The sequence below is a fragment of the Diadema antillarum genome, unplaced genomic scaffold, assembly GCF_040938485.1.
Source record: "Diadema antillarum isolate AM-2024a unplaced genomic scaffold, OU_Dant_1.0 scf00000180, whole genome shotgun sequence".
NCBI lineage: Eukaryota > Metazoa > Echinodermata > Echinoidea > Diadematoida > Diadematidae > Diadema > Diadema antillarum.
The window spans coordinates 1,628,016-1,644,225 of NW_027271069.1; the positions used below are offsets into that span (position 1 = coordinate 1,628,016).

At 37.5% G+C, this 16,210-nt stretch overlaps 1 protein-coding gene across 1 annotated transcript; it reads right to left on the minus strand.

The window, feature by feature from the left end:
- Positions 1-6,028: 6,028 nt before the first annotated feature.
- LOC139723079 (uncharacterized) lies at positions 6,029-10,794 on the minus strand. The gene is made up of 4 exons (XM_071634349.1): positions 10,556-10,794; positions 10,054-10,119; positions 8,387-8,507; positions 6,029-7,983 (listed from the first exon to the last, which is right to left on the minus strand). Exons 2-4 carry the CDS (start codon positions 10,064-10,066, stop codon positions 6,672-6,674), a joined length of 1,446 nt encoding a protein of 481 aa, XP_071490450.1. The 5' UTR covers positions 10,067-10,119; positions 10,556-10,794; the 3' UTR covers positions 6,029-6,671.
- Between the last annotated feature and the right edge of the window lie 5,416 nt (positions 10,795-16,210).

The following is a 16,210-nucleotide window of genomic DNA, read 5'->3' on the forward strand; positions in this document are numbered from 1 at the left end:
CTGATCAAACGTAGCTAGTTGGGGACCATCATTTTATTGCAGAGCTTACCTGATAGTAGGTTTTACTATTAAACGGCGGTACAGTACTCTTTAGGAAGTGAAACCGATGGGAAAATATTTCCGCTTTTCTCATGCCATATAATGTAAGAGTTGTGAGAATGGTCCTTTCATACGATAGCAATACATGCGTACAGTAGGCCTACATGAGAGTCACACACACACACACACACACACACACACACACACACATACACACAAACACATGCGCATGTATGTATGTATATGGGTGAGAATTTTGAACGATGTACAATTGCCAATTTTCGCACCTTATGACATTCTTTCCCTTAGAACACGCCAGGATGATCTAAGAAACCACATTTTTTCATGTCATCTCAAAGATTGGTAAATTTCCTTTCAAGAAATATATGGTTTGGTATGACTTTTGCCTGATATTTTTCATTTGACAAGGACTTAAAGCGTAAAAATACGGTAAAAACGCTATTTTCGCAATAATTTTTGTTTTTCAAATTAATGATGTGCATCTTTAAGCGTACGTGGCATCTAATATCTGACCATGTTCTGGATCTGACATATCATAGGTATGAACCACAAAATTATAAGAACTTTATGAGCACGTATAAAATCACAGAGAACAATTGAAATATCAAAGTCCTAAACAGACGAACGTCCGTGGTGCTTTTATTTCTATCGCTGCTGCAAATTTTACTTTGTTGTCCCAACTGTAATGTATACGAAAATTTGGTGTTCCAACTTATGAACATATCCTGCAAAAATTGTACGTCTGCTGGCTGTACATGGGACGTAATATTCTTTTATGCAAAATTATACTCAGTTTTCGTCACGGACGTGCTTCCGCTATTTTCTAATAAAGATCGTATCCCATTAAACGCTATTGGTGATATTGTTCTGAGTCGTAATCAACTAAGATCTAGCCACACGATAATATGTTTGTTTTGAGTTTCTGTCCATCCTTTGTCAAATAGGAACCGAAATTATATTTTTAGACGAACCTCCGAGAAAAAAAGAACGTCCGTGATGATTAAAACGTTTTCGAGTGGAACACCATCTTGCTTTGATGACGAAGGTGCATTTTACCTTTGGCTCTCTAGCCGAGGAGCTGTATGTTATTTTTGGAGCGGACTGAGGCTTGTCCGCAGTTTTTGGACCATGCAATTCACCGAAAACCAAGCAAATAATTAATATTTTCTCTGAAAATTCACCTCCTGATCCCCCTCTGAGCAATACATATGTTGTAAGGAAGTCAAATTTCTTATAATTTGCATTGACAATACCTTTTCAAATTTTTGAAAGAGTTAGGAAGGCTAGGTACTCTCTGCCGATTTGTTATCCGTCCGGGAACATGACCCTATCAGTAGAACGAACGTCCGTGACAATTCCAGCGAACGTCCGTGACGTATGCAATCCCTTCGATAGGGATAACTTGTCCCGAAAGTGTCCTGTATTCTTTAAAACTTTTAGCTCCAATAGCCACAAATAAAGTTTTACAAAGTAAAAAATGAGTTTAGGGCAGTAGTTTCAGAATCTTTAAGACGTTATGTGGTCATGATGAAGAAACAGTTGAAAATTTACTCACAATTTTACGCTTGTTTTCCCTCTAATTATACAAAAACAGCTAAACACTGAAAACAAAGTGATAGGAAAATGGAATTTTGCGTAATCTGTAATTTCTGTGCATTTAAATTTCTTTCTATTGAGGATCTGGAGACAATTTGTACTGTTACAGGTTCTGAAAGTTTCGCTCACGGACGTTCTGTCCGAGAAAGAAAATTGCTGATTATTACAAATATATCACTGCACATAAAGTTAATGTTAGTTGAAAATATTACCAAATCACCGAGCCGCTCATACCCAAAAGTGAATAATGTTCAGCACTCAATTTACTTGTAATTACAAAAGGAAAACGTTTTGGTCACGGATGTTCGTTGGTAGAATAAGTCAATGGATTACATAGTAGGAGAAAGAGGATCAGTGCCACTTTTTAGTGACAGGTGCGCCAAGTGTTTATCTTTTGAGTATGGTAGCTGCCGTCTCAAACAGAACACATCCAGTTTTGGCCTCTATAACGGACGTTCGCTGTAATTGTCATGATATTAAATGCCTTAATTCATTCTTATTTTTCTCTTCATGACGATTTTTCTCTCATTCCCTCAATAGCCTGGACATGCTGCGACCAAACAGAAAACAGAAACAAAACAAAACAAACCAAAACAAATTCGAAAAGTGCTACGTAATCACATGCAGGATAATGACGGAAGAAGTCGGTAATGGGCATGTGTTGAATAAAAATGGAAAAGTTTCAAAAGGACGTGGAAGTAGTTGAATAAAAATGACTGAGAAACAGAGAAGGGATCGAGCTCCAATACACAGAGAAAAGAATTGCCAGAGCACTCCCGTTGTACCAAATTCCTCTGGAGAAGTTTTTGTTTGTTTGTTTATGTTTTTTTATTCATCGAAATGCCGTCACAACCGAACAAAAATAATGCAGTATACAATTATTGTCTGATGAAAACAAACAAATCCTCCGCTTATCATCACACGGTGTTGTTTTATACTCATCAATGAAAAGCAATGTTCATTTGTAATTTTTTCCAAGATTGTTTTTTCATTTTACATTTAAGAGACAGAGAGATCGCCAATTTGTTTGTGCTTTTGTGCTTACTTTGAAAACACATGTTAAAAAAAGTAATGATTAAGAATAGGTTTAAGGTTGCACTTTGATACGTTCGCTCTTCCTAAGATTCGTTACTCCGATGTCCAAAGGTTTGTTATTCCGAAAATGGAAACAAAAGTTTGTAGTTAATTAAGGAGGTTTGTTATTAAAGATTTTCTTATTCCGAAAGTTTGTTAGTCCGAAAAAATAAATATTAAGGATCATTATTTTAGGTCCGTTCTTCTAAAAGTGGAAAGGGCCTGATATTCGTTTAGGTGAAAACGGTTATTATGAGGTTTTGAAATTTGGAGGATTTTAGTTGTTAACTTGTTTCTCCACATTTGGATAAGCGAACATGATTTTTCACGTTCCAATTAATAAAGCTTTCGATTAACCTTCGGAGATTCCTATCATTTACCGAATAAAAAAGCTTCATAATTATACGAACTCTATCAATTTTCGTATTGACAAACTGTATGAATAACGAGCCTCCGAAATGACGCGCTACAAAATGTTTGTTATAATAAACCATATTGTATAATATCGAAGTCACAAACATCCATCCAAGTAATATGGACTTATGGTGTCTTGTTATGACGAAACTTCGCGGTATCGAACCTATTATCATTTCTGACTAATATAATAATACAAATTCTCCTCGGTAACTGTGTGTAACACAAGGAGCAAACATAGAGTGATTTCTTCCTAACGTATTCGTTTGCCCTCCCCAGCTAAACTTCGTATTTCTATATATAAACGGAGCACATTTCTGTTGTTTTTCTATATTGATTCTTTGTCATAATTTTAGCAGTGACCATGTTCGTTATAAGCAAATTTTGCATTGTAGACTTTAGATAACAAATTTAGGACCTGAATCTTTACTTCATGATAACGAAATTTTGATATATATTCGTCCTCAAGGATGGACTACGTCACTGAGATTACACGTACGTTTGTACGTTCATTTACGAGAGATGGAAAAATTGTTTTCTTTGATTCCTCAGTATGAGAAGATAAACAACCTTATATAATTGAGAATTGGTAATATCTGTTCAGGATTTTGCAGAAGAGTTTGTTCTCGACATGAAATTGCTGTTTGTTGTGAGTAGAATGCGTTTCCAACTCAAGAGAGCTGCATCTTGTTTGTTCCGAACGTCCGTGAGCTACATGCGAACCTCCGTGATGAAAACTATGCTATGTTCGTTGGGTTATAGAGACTGCCTAGATCAGATACATCTTAAAAAGGTACGTTATTATTTGGGAGTGGGGATTGAAGTATGGGATAGTGAAATAAGAGGTCAAAATATTGAGTTTCTGTAAAATGCGCGTAAAGTGGAGAAAGTGTTAAGCGGAAGAGCAATATTTCAACAGAAACGACGAATTTAGTTAAATCATCAGTTGTCTACCATTACGTACAGGTTAAGAGTACAAGCTTAATATTCTGCAAGCACGTAAACATGTCCTTTAAGATATTTTGTTAGGATTTTGAACTGAATCAGATCTTTGCAAACTATGTTAAATGGTATTCAAGTGTATGTGCTGTACTATTCCTAACGGACGTTCGCTGCTCTGGGCATGGTAAACTTCAGCGGTGAATAAAAACTTGTTCCTCTGGGAAAATCCTAGTATAATTGGGTTCATATTAAAGCTTGAGTTATACTCTTTCAGGTAAGATGAATAATTTGGAGAATTTCCTACTTTTTAAATTTTGCCTTGTTTTGGCTCAATTGTACATCGTTCAAAATTCTGACCCATATATATGTGACCCTGCACCTCAAAACAAACAAAAAGTCGCCAGACATGAATTTTTAGTTAAGACCATATTCTGAAAGAGCAGACTTTAAGCTTTAAAATTATGTATAACTCAAATCAAATGGACTCTTCTAACCTATCTAAATATTGGAAAGAAAGCACAAACTCAGGAAAAGTGGGAACTGAGAAAAGAGGCTCTGAAGTACAGTGTCTATTCAAGCGCTTAATCTTTACCAAACCGTGCTGGCTGTGCGATGAATGGGACAAAAAACAGGAAGTAAACCACCAGAGTAACAACAATGAAGGGATTATCAGATTAAACTAAAATTAAATATGCCTCATTAACACATTCTGTCCATAATCAATGTCAACTTCCAAAGCAGTGGCACTATCCTCTCAAAAGTTACTAGAGTTGAAAGTGAAGAGTGTGGAGAAGGTTTTTTAGAAATGAAAAAGGGATTCTAAAGACACACCTAATCACATTATTCTACCAAAAACGTTCGAGATAAACTGCTAAAAAAACACACTTTCCTTCCCGTTTTATGATACCAAATTTTGCATAACGTAAAAGAAGACCTGCTCTCTCACAAAATATGAAAAAGTCAAGTTCGGCTAGGTTGACCCATTTCACTTATTTTCAGTCCTCACGCAAAATCAGTGTGTGCGACTTTATGTTCGTTTTGAGGTGCACGGTCACACACATATATCATAATCATAACGTAATGCATCACTTGTGATCAAGAAAGAAAAGATCATCTTCAACTTCAAACATATTTGCGTGTTTTGCAATGTTTGACTATTATATTGAACTATCGTCTTTAACGCTATCTTTCTAGCAGTTTAACGTATGAGTTACACCTTAGTTTAATATCTAAAAATTACATACAATTATTTTAGGTTAACACCTTTGAAGCTGACGATTTTTCTGCTTCGGATGATATAAATTTCTGCCATATTTGCCTTGAATTTGCTCAATGTGTCGATACCTTGAGGCCCCATTTGAGCAAGTATAATGATATTTTCTAATCAAGATATGAAAGGGTCGATGAAACCGTTTTCCTTGGATATCACTAATTACACAGTTCACTACATTTAATACATCGTGCTGAGAAAATGTCAAACTAGTTATTCAAAAAATACCGTGAAGGTTATTAAGTATGACCTTGTCACATGTTCATGATATTAACAGATATCAGTTAACAATCTTATATCCTAATTATCAGAACTATTGCTCTGAAACTACACACGGGAGATAAATATTTTCATTCTAAACATGTGTACATGAAATATCATTGTGTGTTTAATCACTTCTGTGAACTCTCCTCAAAAATCATCCTTTATACTTGTAGAAAAGAGCACAGAATTAATGTAATTATCGCTGTGTTGACAAATGCATGGTGTCTGTGAAGAGTATGTACAGAAGATTACGATTTACCGTTTATTCATGATGTTATAAACATTTATAGGCATTGTCATTAATTCCACGATGACACGCCCAGTATCTTTCAAATCGTGTTGCTGTTGTTTTCCCCGAAATATTGTCAATTCGTATTCATATTTCCCTAATTTGGGGATTGGGTTAACCGTTTTTGTTGGTCAACTTTATCATTTAAGTTTCGTTCCAGAACAATTTTCAACCTTAGTTTCCTTGATACCATGTTTTCGGTATAGAGGCGTCATGCATGTACATTTGATAAAATTCTAAGGCATGAGCTTACGAGTAAATTGGATACTGATGTATCCAGTGGAATATTCTTATGATTAACTGGTATAATAATCAATATTACCACTACATCTATTTTGGGCATTTCTTCCGCTTGCCATGAGTGACTACAAATCACCACAAATTTAGGCTTGGGCTGACTGCATCTGTGAGTCTACTCATCACTAAAAACACGCGGAGACCTACACAAACATGACAATTGACAGGGATTAATTTTGAACCATCATTAAAAAAAGAAAAGTTAGTTAATTGTGATTAATCATTGTACTTACGTAACATGTGATTCGTGATACAACGTATTGCGGTTCATCTACATCCACATTGCTTTGTAAGAAATCCCAAATAACTAAACGAACCAGAGATTAAAAGCTTTTAAGAAAAACACTACATGACGTTCTAGAGCCATTTAAGTTCACGAACGTTGTCTAACACTCGGAATAGTTCGGAATGAAAGCTTGCTGTCAGAAAAAAAAAATCAGTTTCTACATAATTATGATACCATGGTTATATGTCTGTGAAGTTCATGTATATTTCCTCACTGAATGCTGGTTTTGTGTCTGCAGTGCACGAGTCACGTGTTTTGTCAACATTTGCATATAACTCTTCGCACATCACCTGGTAATGTGAGAGAGACAGTCCTTTCATTTCACTAGCGTACAAATCTTCAGGAAATCTTTTAGCGTCAACATTGAATTTTTTAGTTTTGTCCACCTTTGCATACAACTCTTCGCAAATTACGGGTTTCGGTGACAAAGCTGTGTCGCTTGTTTTATTCACCCTTGCATACAGTTCGTCGCTCATCGGGGTCTCGGTGTCGAGGCGCTCAGTGATGTTATCAGATTCCCTCCCATCAGGAAGAAGAATATCGATGGGATCTTTCTCAGAATTCAGCAAACTGTATTCACTCGAGTCGAAAACGTCAGGATGGAATGGCCTGTTGCTGGTTTCAATGTTCTTAGCTACCCCCGGATCTAGCTGAAAGTAATAAACGTCTTCAGAAGGCGCGGCTGTTGGGGTACTTAAGTTGGAACGGATAATATTTTCTTTTCTGTTAGAGTGAAGGTCTGGCTGAGAAGTCGGACAGACAGATGGGCGCGCTAGTCTATGAACTTGTGCTCTGTCGTCGTGGAAGACATGATTGATATGATCGTAGTCATTGTCCCTTAAGATATTTCTAGACTTCGTAAAATCGCCAGATTTGCTCGACTGCACACAATCGTATTCCAGCTCCCCACAAGCAACTCTGGCATCCTGCCTCTGGGCGCAAACACCGCCAGCTTTAAAGTCAAAACTCAGTGAATTGTAACATGTGTCATCAAACAAGCGTGCTCCACCACGAGATCTAGAATCATCTTCTGTAACCCCACTGCTTCCATCAAGGTCTACATCTTGGTAGACACAGTTGTCATTGCCGTTTTGCACTTGATGTAGTGATATTCCGTCTATGCCATTGTTGTTATGAATATCAATATTCGGAATATGTACTGAGGTCAATGACGTGGTTACGGTGGTATTGACGTTATTCTGCGAAGAAAATGCACACGGAGAGACTTGCTCTACGTTTGAGGGTAGGGAAGCCCCCACGTGTGTCTCCGCAGCGTCCTGGTAGATGTGACTCATGTGACTCGTGTCCTCTCCATGAGCCATGGCGTCTCTGAATGTGTTGTCAGGGTAGCTCGGGTAAGGATGACCCTCTTCTTCAGCGTCAGTACCCTCAGTATTCAACACCTCATGGACGGCCGAGCTCGAATTTTGGTTAGAAGTGTCTACACGATGCATTTGCAATTGCTGATTCGAAACTTGTGAGGGCCTATACCTGTTACACAAAGAATTAAAAACAAATGTATATTTAGTTTAGTGAACACTATAATGTACTTTTTCAATTCAAATATCCCAGATCTCGTGGAAACAAGCCCCGAAATCATTGATTAAATCCATTGTCTTTAGGAAACAAGGGCTAAGATTCCTGGATACTATTTCACTCGAAGGCATTTGGCATTATAAAAATTCATGTAACATTACTTTGTACAAACAAATAAAAACAAAAACCATTCGGTTACCGTATACTGATATTCTTTAAGTTTGTAAGTGAATAATACAGTTTATGACGAAAATTGCTTGTGCTTGCCAGCAAGAGCTCATTTCATCGCTGCGATTCGCTCCATCCCCCTCCTTTCACATTATAAACGTATGAGACAATTCATTATGCAAAACCTCACCTTTTCTTGTGATGTTTGAACCAAGCCGCAGAGAGGATGATAAGTAACGTGAGAACGACAAACAGAAAGGTCCCCAGGGTGTAGAGGCCTACCATCCTATCTATTTCATGGTGACCAGACACTGAAACATAGTGCAAGAAATCAAGCCTTTATAATAATTACGAAGAAGAACAAAGTGCTTTGAAAAAAAAAGGAGAGAAATTAAAGCATTATTTTTTAATGATTATCATCTCAACCATACACTTCCCATTCGATGATCAAGACACAGGGATTGAGATAAAACAGCATGTTACTTTTAACGTTTATGATACGATTAGAATTGTTACTTCTTTATGTTTTACTACGTCAGGACAGCGTAATTGTATTTAAATCAAAACAATCGATAAGCAAATACATATAAAATACAAATAGACAAATAGTTTAGTTCCATGTTATAACCTAATGTATATTCATACTTATATACACAGATAGAATATTCATATATAATAAAACATACATACTAGCTCAGCCTCTGTCATACTATGTATAAAAACACACACCCAAGAAATTTTGCAAATGATGCCGTTACTATCTCAGAAGTACATCAATTCGACGCTATCTCCAAGACACGTGATATCTCCACTCCATCACTTCAGGATACTAAATATCAACTCAAGCGTGAACAGCTACATGTATTTGCACGTGATTGACCTTTGCTTACAATTAAGTAGGTAAAGCAGGGGAGGAGAGAGATTGTTCTGGTCGTAAAAATAAAAGTAAATCTAATTCATGTCATGATCAGCGCAAAATACTTTCAAGCAACATTGAATTTACCTAGGGAAAAAAAAAGAGGGAAAAGAGAGAATGACGTTCAAAGTGTAACGGCGACTTATATTTGTCGAAGATGGGCAGAATATAATTCCTATTCTGTAAAGGTCCCAAAATAAAGTCCCGCTATATATTGAAGAGTATTGCTTCCTCCAAGCAAGTGAGCTCTCAAGATAAGCATAAAGTTTGTCTTATATACCCCTTCCAAACAAGCTCCTCTAGTTCGAGAGAGATAGAGAGGACCAGCCATGAAGGTCATGAGAAAGACGTTTATCGCGCTGCGAAGTATACAGGAGAAGGATGTCTTTGAGCACATAGATAAGGAGCTCAAAGTCATAGGGAAGGAGAAGATATAACAAGGACAGGAGAAAGTCAAGATAAGAAGAAAGCACAAGGGGCTGAAAGTCAGTGAGAGTAAAGGGCAAAGGGAGCGGGCTGAAAATGCTGAAGGACATTGACAGCAAAGGGCGAAGGGTAAAGGCAAAGATTCTGAAAGTCAAGACAAAGTCGAACTTAGGAGAGCAAGGAAAGAGTTCTAAAAGACAAATCAAAGTCAAAGTGAGAAGGGACAAAGCGAAGGTACTGAAGCGAGAGCAAGGTCAAGCAAGGGGGCACAGAATGGACATGTGAAGGTCAGAAGAACAAAGGAAGATGAGCAAAGAGAAAACTCCGCTGAATGCAAAGTAATTTCAGATTGGGCTAACGAAACTAGTAATTTGCAATAGCATTAGCTAGACATCCTTTACATACACTAGGACAATAACCATGAAAGCAATGAAAAACATGTAATGCTATGTGCATAATGTTACATCAAATATCTCAACGAAAATGCATGACAATAGTAAAGATGCCATGCTTACCGGAAGAAGTCATGTGAACTGTCTTTTGTAATGTTGATGTTAGTTCTTCAGTTGGTTGCTTTTCGCCTATTCATATGAAGAAAATAGCAAGTAAATTAGTTTTACATGTACAGTACATATACACACTAAAAATAATGTCAGTAAGACTGGTTTAACCATATTTTAATCTCTTCTTGGTCTACACTTTTCCTTACCCATAATTTACACCTAGAAAAACAAAGCGGATATTCACTCGTATACCCCTGATATATAGCAGCATTCGTGTCAGCAGGGTTTGCACTTCCTAATAGATTAATCATTCAGTGTTTTAGGCTAATGACAAGATTAAATGGCATCCTGAATTTAGGACTTTACAAAAATTACAGATGTATTCAAATAGATAAACTATTTCACGCGGTACGTGCGTGTTTTTTTTTTTATTATTATTAAGAAACCTAATCAGTCACACAAACTGAAAAACGTACTTCATGAGATAATCAAGAGTGTGCCCTGAAATACTCACTTGAAGTGAAAACTGCAATTTGTGATGAGGTTATGAAGATTTCTGGATCGTGTCTCTCGTTATCTATAACAAAACTCACACAAATACGTAAACGTGCACCACCAATGTCTCTCTGACTATCTTATTGTCATACAAGATTCGTTTTCTCAATTGAACTAAAGCATACGTCCCTCAGGAAGTTCAAGCATGGATAAAAGCTGGGCATTGCACATTCACTCTTGGTACTCCTTGGTTAAGAAAGTAATGCTACAAAATATTTATCATTCAGTGGACATAAAAAACAGCTAATGTTTAACTTCTTTTCTATGAGTCATTGTGAAATAAAAGAATCGTCACTTGCGACATCGTACAATTATACAAGCTCGTTTAAGACGCGTATTTCCGTAATTCAATTATGATTTAATTATGACATAACAAAATGAAAGTCAAGTGTTGAAATTCTACTTAACCCTCTCCTCTGGCAGGCACTGAGCATGGTGAGAAAAATGATAATTTAAAACAGTTGGAATAGAAATAACGTGGGTTGTGTTATTACTTAACGAAGTAGACAGCCGCTGGCCAATTGTCGAGCAAGATGTTGCACTCTTTACACTTCTCTATCGTTTTCCCACACTATAAATTGAAAAAGTATGTGTATCGATTGTTTTTTTTTTTATTTCTTGATTTTTTTTTATATTTATCTATTTTTTTTTTTTTGGGGGGGGGAGGGGAGATGGGTTAAGAGATATCTGCTGTAAAAAGACAAAAATATGATGCCAACCACTTACACCTCCGGTCTTCTCATAATCATTTATATGAAGATAAGCAATTGTCTTGATTTTCTTCCCCAACAAATTGGAAAAAAAATGCTTCCGCTATCACATAATGTAATATTCATTAATACGACAAACCGTTTGTTGCGTTTTCGACTGCCCGGCAAGACGGGACAGACGCGTTCCAAACTGGGAAGTAAGTCGACCATCCAGATAGTGGGACACACTGCAGTGTCGCGCTGCCATTTAGCACGAACCCTTCGTCACAAGTAAGAGTCATCTTAGATCCAAGGCTTGTAGCATTAGAGTCCCAATAACCATTGGACACAGGGCCGGGATGCTTACAAACCCCGACAGAAACTTTAGATGACGAGACGTTGGGATAAACGAAACGATGTATCAAATCAATGAAAAGTAAGGAAAACAAAACATTTCGTACAGCCATCTAAAACACTTTACTTCTCCTGGCGAAATCATCAAATGATATCGCCCTGTGGATATAAAAGGAAGAAGAAAGTATCACTCTAGTGAACTATAAATCAAAGGGCATATTGCTCCAAACGAAAAAAAAAACCCTCTATTTACGCCTTTTCGTTTAGGGAGAAAGAATATAAAAATTCAACATAGGCCCTACCTTTTTAAGCGATATAGTGATAACACGGACTGCACAAATAATAATGAAGCAATAATAGAAAAAATGTACGGTGAACTACTAGTAAACACTGTATTGTGTCAATCCAAGAAGCAGTGATGGGATGAGTATAAAGTGTGAAAATCAGTATCAATCTCCTCTGACATGTTATCAATGTAATGGAAATAACGAAATGGAAGCTTCTTACTGTTATGGGCCAATGCATTAGGTACTCACGGTTATACAAACAGTGGACTTGCTGGCCGGATTCTACCTCGATTTGACGTGTCCAATAATGAGTATAGCTCACGCTGGAAATGAAGTTGGCATACTCTTCTGATCGATAACATCCACAGTCCTTTTCAATTACAATAGCAATGTCATGATTTTCGGGTTTTCGTCTGCAGATTGACACACACGTTTCGTCAGAAGGAACGTTAAAGACGGAAATATGTAAAGCCTGAAAAGTGTGAAGATCGCCAAGGTAGCACCCAAGAAATCCAGGGTCTGCGAAAAGTGCAGAATAAGAATAAAGTCTGCAAACTGTTTCTTTATCCTGAATAGTCTTTGATTAACAAGTGTAACATATTTTCTGCAACTGAAATCAAAATAAATTACTTTATGAATTACTAGAATGCAATGAAAACACCCATTAACTTCAGGCTAACCGTGTTTTCACGCAGATCAATTATTTTTTTAAAGCATATATGATATATTTCCATGAAGACATGATATTTGAACGGAATGATCACTCAGTGTCAAAAGAAGAACCAGCTGTACAGCATTGTGAGGACATGGATCTAGGACGGGCATATCTTTTCAGTAACGAAAGCCAAAACGAGCATGAGAGTCATCAGAAGAGAATCCTCGGACGCCAATCTTGAGTGGATACAATCATTTTTTCCCTCGTAAAGCCCCGTCTCAACAGGCACAAAATGCAGGGAAGCCCCGGGGTAGCCTCCGGTGAAGATTGTTCTCCGAAGAACGACACAACCCAGCGGACAGGCTCCGCAGAGCTTCCGGAGTGCCTCCGGGGAAATTTTACCCTGCGACCAACCATGGTAGATGAGGGGAATCCTCCGGAGAACCGCCGAAGGTGTCTGTTAAGACGCTCGCGGGGTGAACACGGAGGCGTCATTTGACCAGCGCCGCGCCATATGCACAAATCCTTTGTGTGGGTCCTGTTTAGTTCGACCAGATGCCATGCGAAGAAGTGTTGTGAATAAAGTAACTTTACAGTCGTCACACTCGAGTTCTGTTGCTTGAATGGTATCGTAATACAGTCGTATTGCACTAGGTGTTACAAAAAAAAAGAAAAAAACTTCCCTACTTTTCAAAGCTATTAAACCAGATGACACTGGCATTGATATGAGCAATAGCTTAAAGTATGGTGAACGAGACATTAAAATCAAGAAAATCATATAAAAGAGGTGTCAAAGCAGAGGAAAAATGTCTCCTTTTAAAACAGATTTTTTTTTATTGTGACTTATTAAAAGATACACGCGCCACTGAGAAATCGCGAGTTAAAACTGACCGATTTGCTTCACCGATATTCGCTCGGGAACAGCCGTCTTTTTCGCGAGCCCTAATTATGACGTCACGAAATGAACAAAACCTTTTACGGGTGCAGCGGGACTCGAAGCAGCCATTCATAAAGCACGTATTTCTTAGTGAGCGGATGCAATATCTCGCCTGTCTTTAGTCGCCTCTGCTTTCTCGGCTGAGACATTAAAACGTCCAATTTTTACCTTATATTGTACGGAAAGACATTGAGTTTGACATCAAGAGTGAATTGAATGATGACAGTGACAATGACACTGATAGTGACAGTGGCAAAGTCGGAGTGGTAGAAGAAGCGAGGGAGAGGCGACGGATATGGAAGGCCGCCGCGGACACAACTCGTTTGGGGCATACATAGAAACGGGCACACTGCCTCTCCATAAGTATGCCCCAAACGAACCACGTCCGCAATGGCCCTCCACAGACGGAGCCCACCGTGTGGGTGGAGTGGTAGCACAGCGCGCATTTCGTGACGTCATAATTTTGGTCACCAAAATTTCGCCGTCAGATCGGGTTTTGTTGGTCTAAAAAGGGTCTCAAAACACCATCTCTCCATCATTCTGGAGACGTTTTTTACCTTCTGAAAGTTAATTATTCATATTCACCATACTTTAATAGTGACTAATTTTGTTGGAGGTTATTTAAAAGTGACAACATAAATGTGACCCGCTACAACAAAAGTACCCGAAAGTCGGGCATGACGTTATTTCCTTACTGTTCTATTCTAATTTCATATATAGCACAACTCATAAAAGTACTCGGCTGCGGAGATATTGATGATTTTATTAGCGTGTGTCAAGTAGTTGAGGATATCAGAGTTTCGAGAAAAAAGCCTTCAAAGTATTCCTTCCGACCCTATCATGATCAAGGGGAGGCGAGACAGTTTTCACCACTTGACAATAGAAGACATACTCCTATCGACCTCAGCTATATCAGTTTCCTTAAATTCAAGTTGTTTTAAAGTTATATTTCAGATTTTGCTGTATTTTCAACCCTCTGCACGAGATTTTGATTTTGCACAGGGGGTCAATTGGCTTGTATGGCAGTATATGGTTAAGACCCTGACAATGGTCCTGAACAATGGTCAGGATTGGAATGCTCTATTACATATTCATGAGAAATTTCACTATCACAGCTAGTCTTTATTCAACTTGAAATGTAGTGGATGCAAGCACAAGAAAGCATGTGTTTTGTTTTGTTTTTTCATATGCGTGCATTTTACCTTTACCACGAATTCAGACTAGCAGTGCCAAGGACTATTCATCATGAATTATTAATAAAACATTCATGTGCCTTCGAGCAAGAGTCCAGAAGCCTAGTCAACATAGCTCTGGAAAGGTGGTATTCGTGAGAGTGATGTCTATTGTTCAGGGTCATTGTAAGCACACACTCACATACTCATCATTGGTTTGTGTGAAAAGTTCAATTTTGTACAGAATGGTAAAATTTGACCAATATCAGGAACTTTAATAACTTTAAAATTAATCGTAAATTCATCGAAACTGGTTTATTTTCTCATATGCAGATCACCTGTAACAAAATTGTACACTATTCAGCTATAACATGATATCAATGACATTGTTAAATGATGTATAGTTTTCGAAGTATTAATGATGAAAAATGGGATTTTTTTTTTACAACATCTAGCAATGACTAGTATGACATGTGGGGGAATTTATGAGATGTACTTTCTTTCTTTCTTTCTTTTTGAAAGATCCTCAAGAAAAACAAAGTTATATAACGCATATGCACTTTAAACATATTGTCCGGAAAACAGTCGGTCTAATCATAACGCCTCTAGATAACAGGGCCTACATGCCTCCAGCACTACATACACACTTGCTCTTCGTCCAATATCGTTTCTGTGTACGAACAGTATACAGCCTACCGCTCTTTCCTACTTCTGACTCTATGACTATTATGAAAAGCCAACACTACGTTTGCACTCAGTAAATAATCTTCGTCACACTTTCAATATGTATTTGATAAACACAATAAATCGCTAGAACTTAAATACCATGTTCGATCTCACCTCTACATCTGAGTCTGACAGCCTTGTTCCAGGGACACGCAGCTCCTTTTAACAGACAATCATGTAGTCTTGCCTGGTTACAACCTGTGTGTTGATATTTCGGAAATCTTTTACGCACTGTTATATTGTTCGATGAAGCTATCAAAACGGTTTTTCATCTTATCCTTGCAAGTTTCGCATTAGAGTTTGTGAGGAGAAATTGAATAATTACTATCAGGGATGAGAGTACATTGATGCGTCTCAAGAATTGTATTTTATTGTACGTTATTTGTATTATTGACATTTCGTTCTGCTGTAGATGATTTTTTTTTATCTGTAAAATGTGAGCAGGGCCCCTTCGTAGAACAGTAAATTAATTGAAAGGGCTATCCTGCTAAACGAATATTGGTATAAATAGATAAATCGACTCGAGTATTTCTAACCTTTCTATGTGTGCACATGTGTTGTAGATGATCGCCTTTGTCTAAAATTCATCAAATACAGTAATGGAAGCATGCAATAGTTCTACTCTTTCAATTTTCAACAAAGTACAGTTAGAGCATCACATCAGCACATCGAGCATAACATCAATACATGGTTGATACGAATTCAATAAGACCAACTTCTTTGTATAAAATAAGAATAATTCTGGAAGGGAATACAGCATACCATCTTTCACTCAATACAGATAATATTGCAGT

Bases quoted from the DNA above. Each gene is read 5' to 3' on its own strand.
- LOC139723079 (XM_071634349.1), bottom strand. The intron at 7,984-8,386 runs GTGAGGTTTTGC...TTTGTGTAACAG, and splicing joins TTCAAACATCACAAGAAAAG to GTATAGGCCCTCACAAGTTT.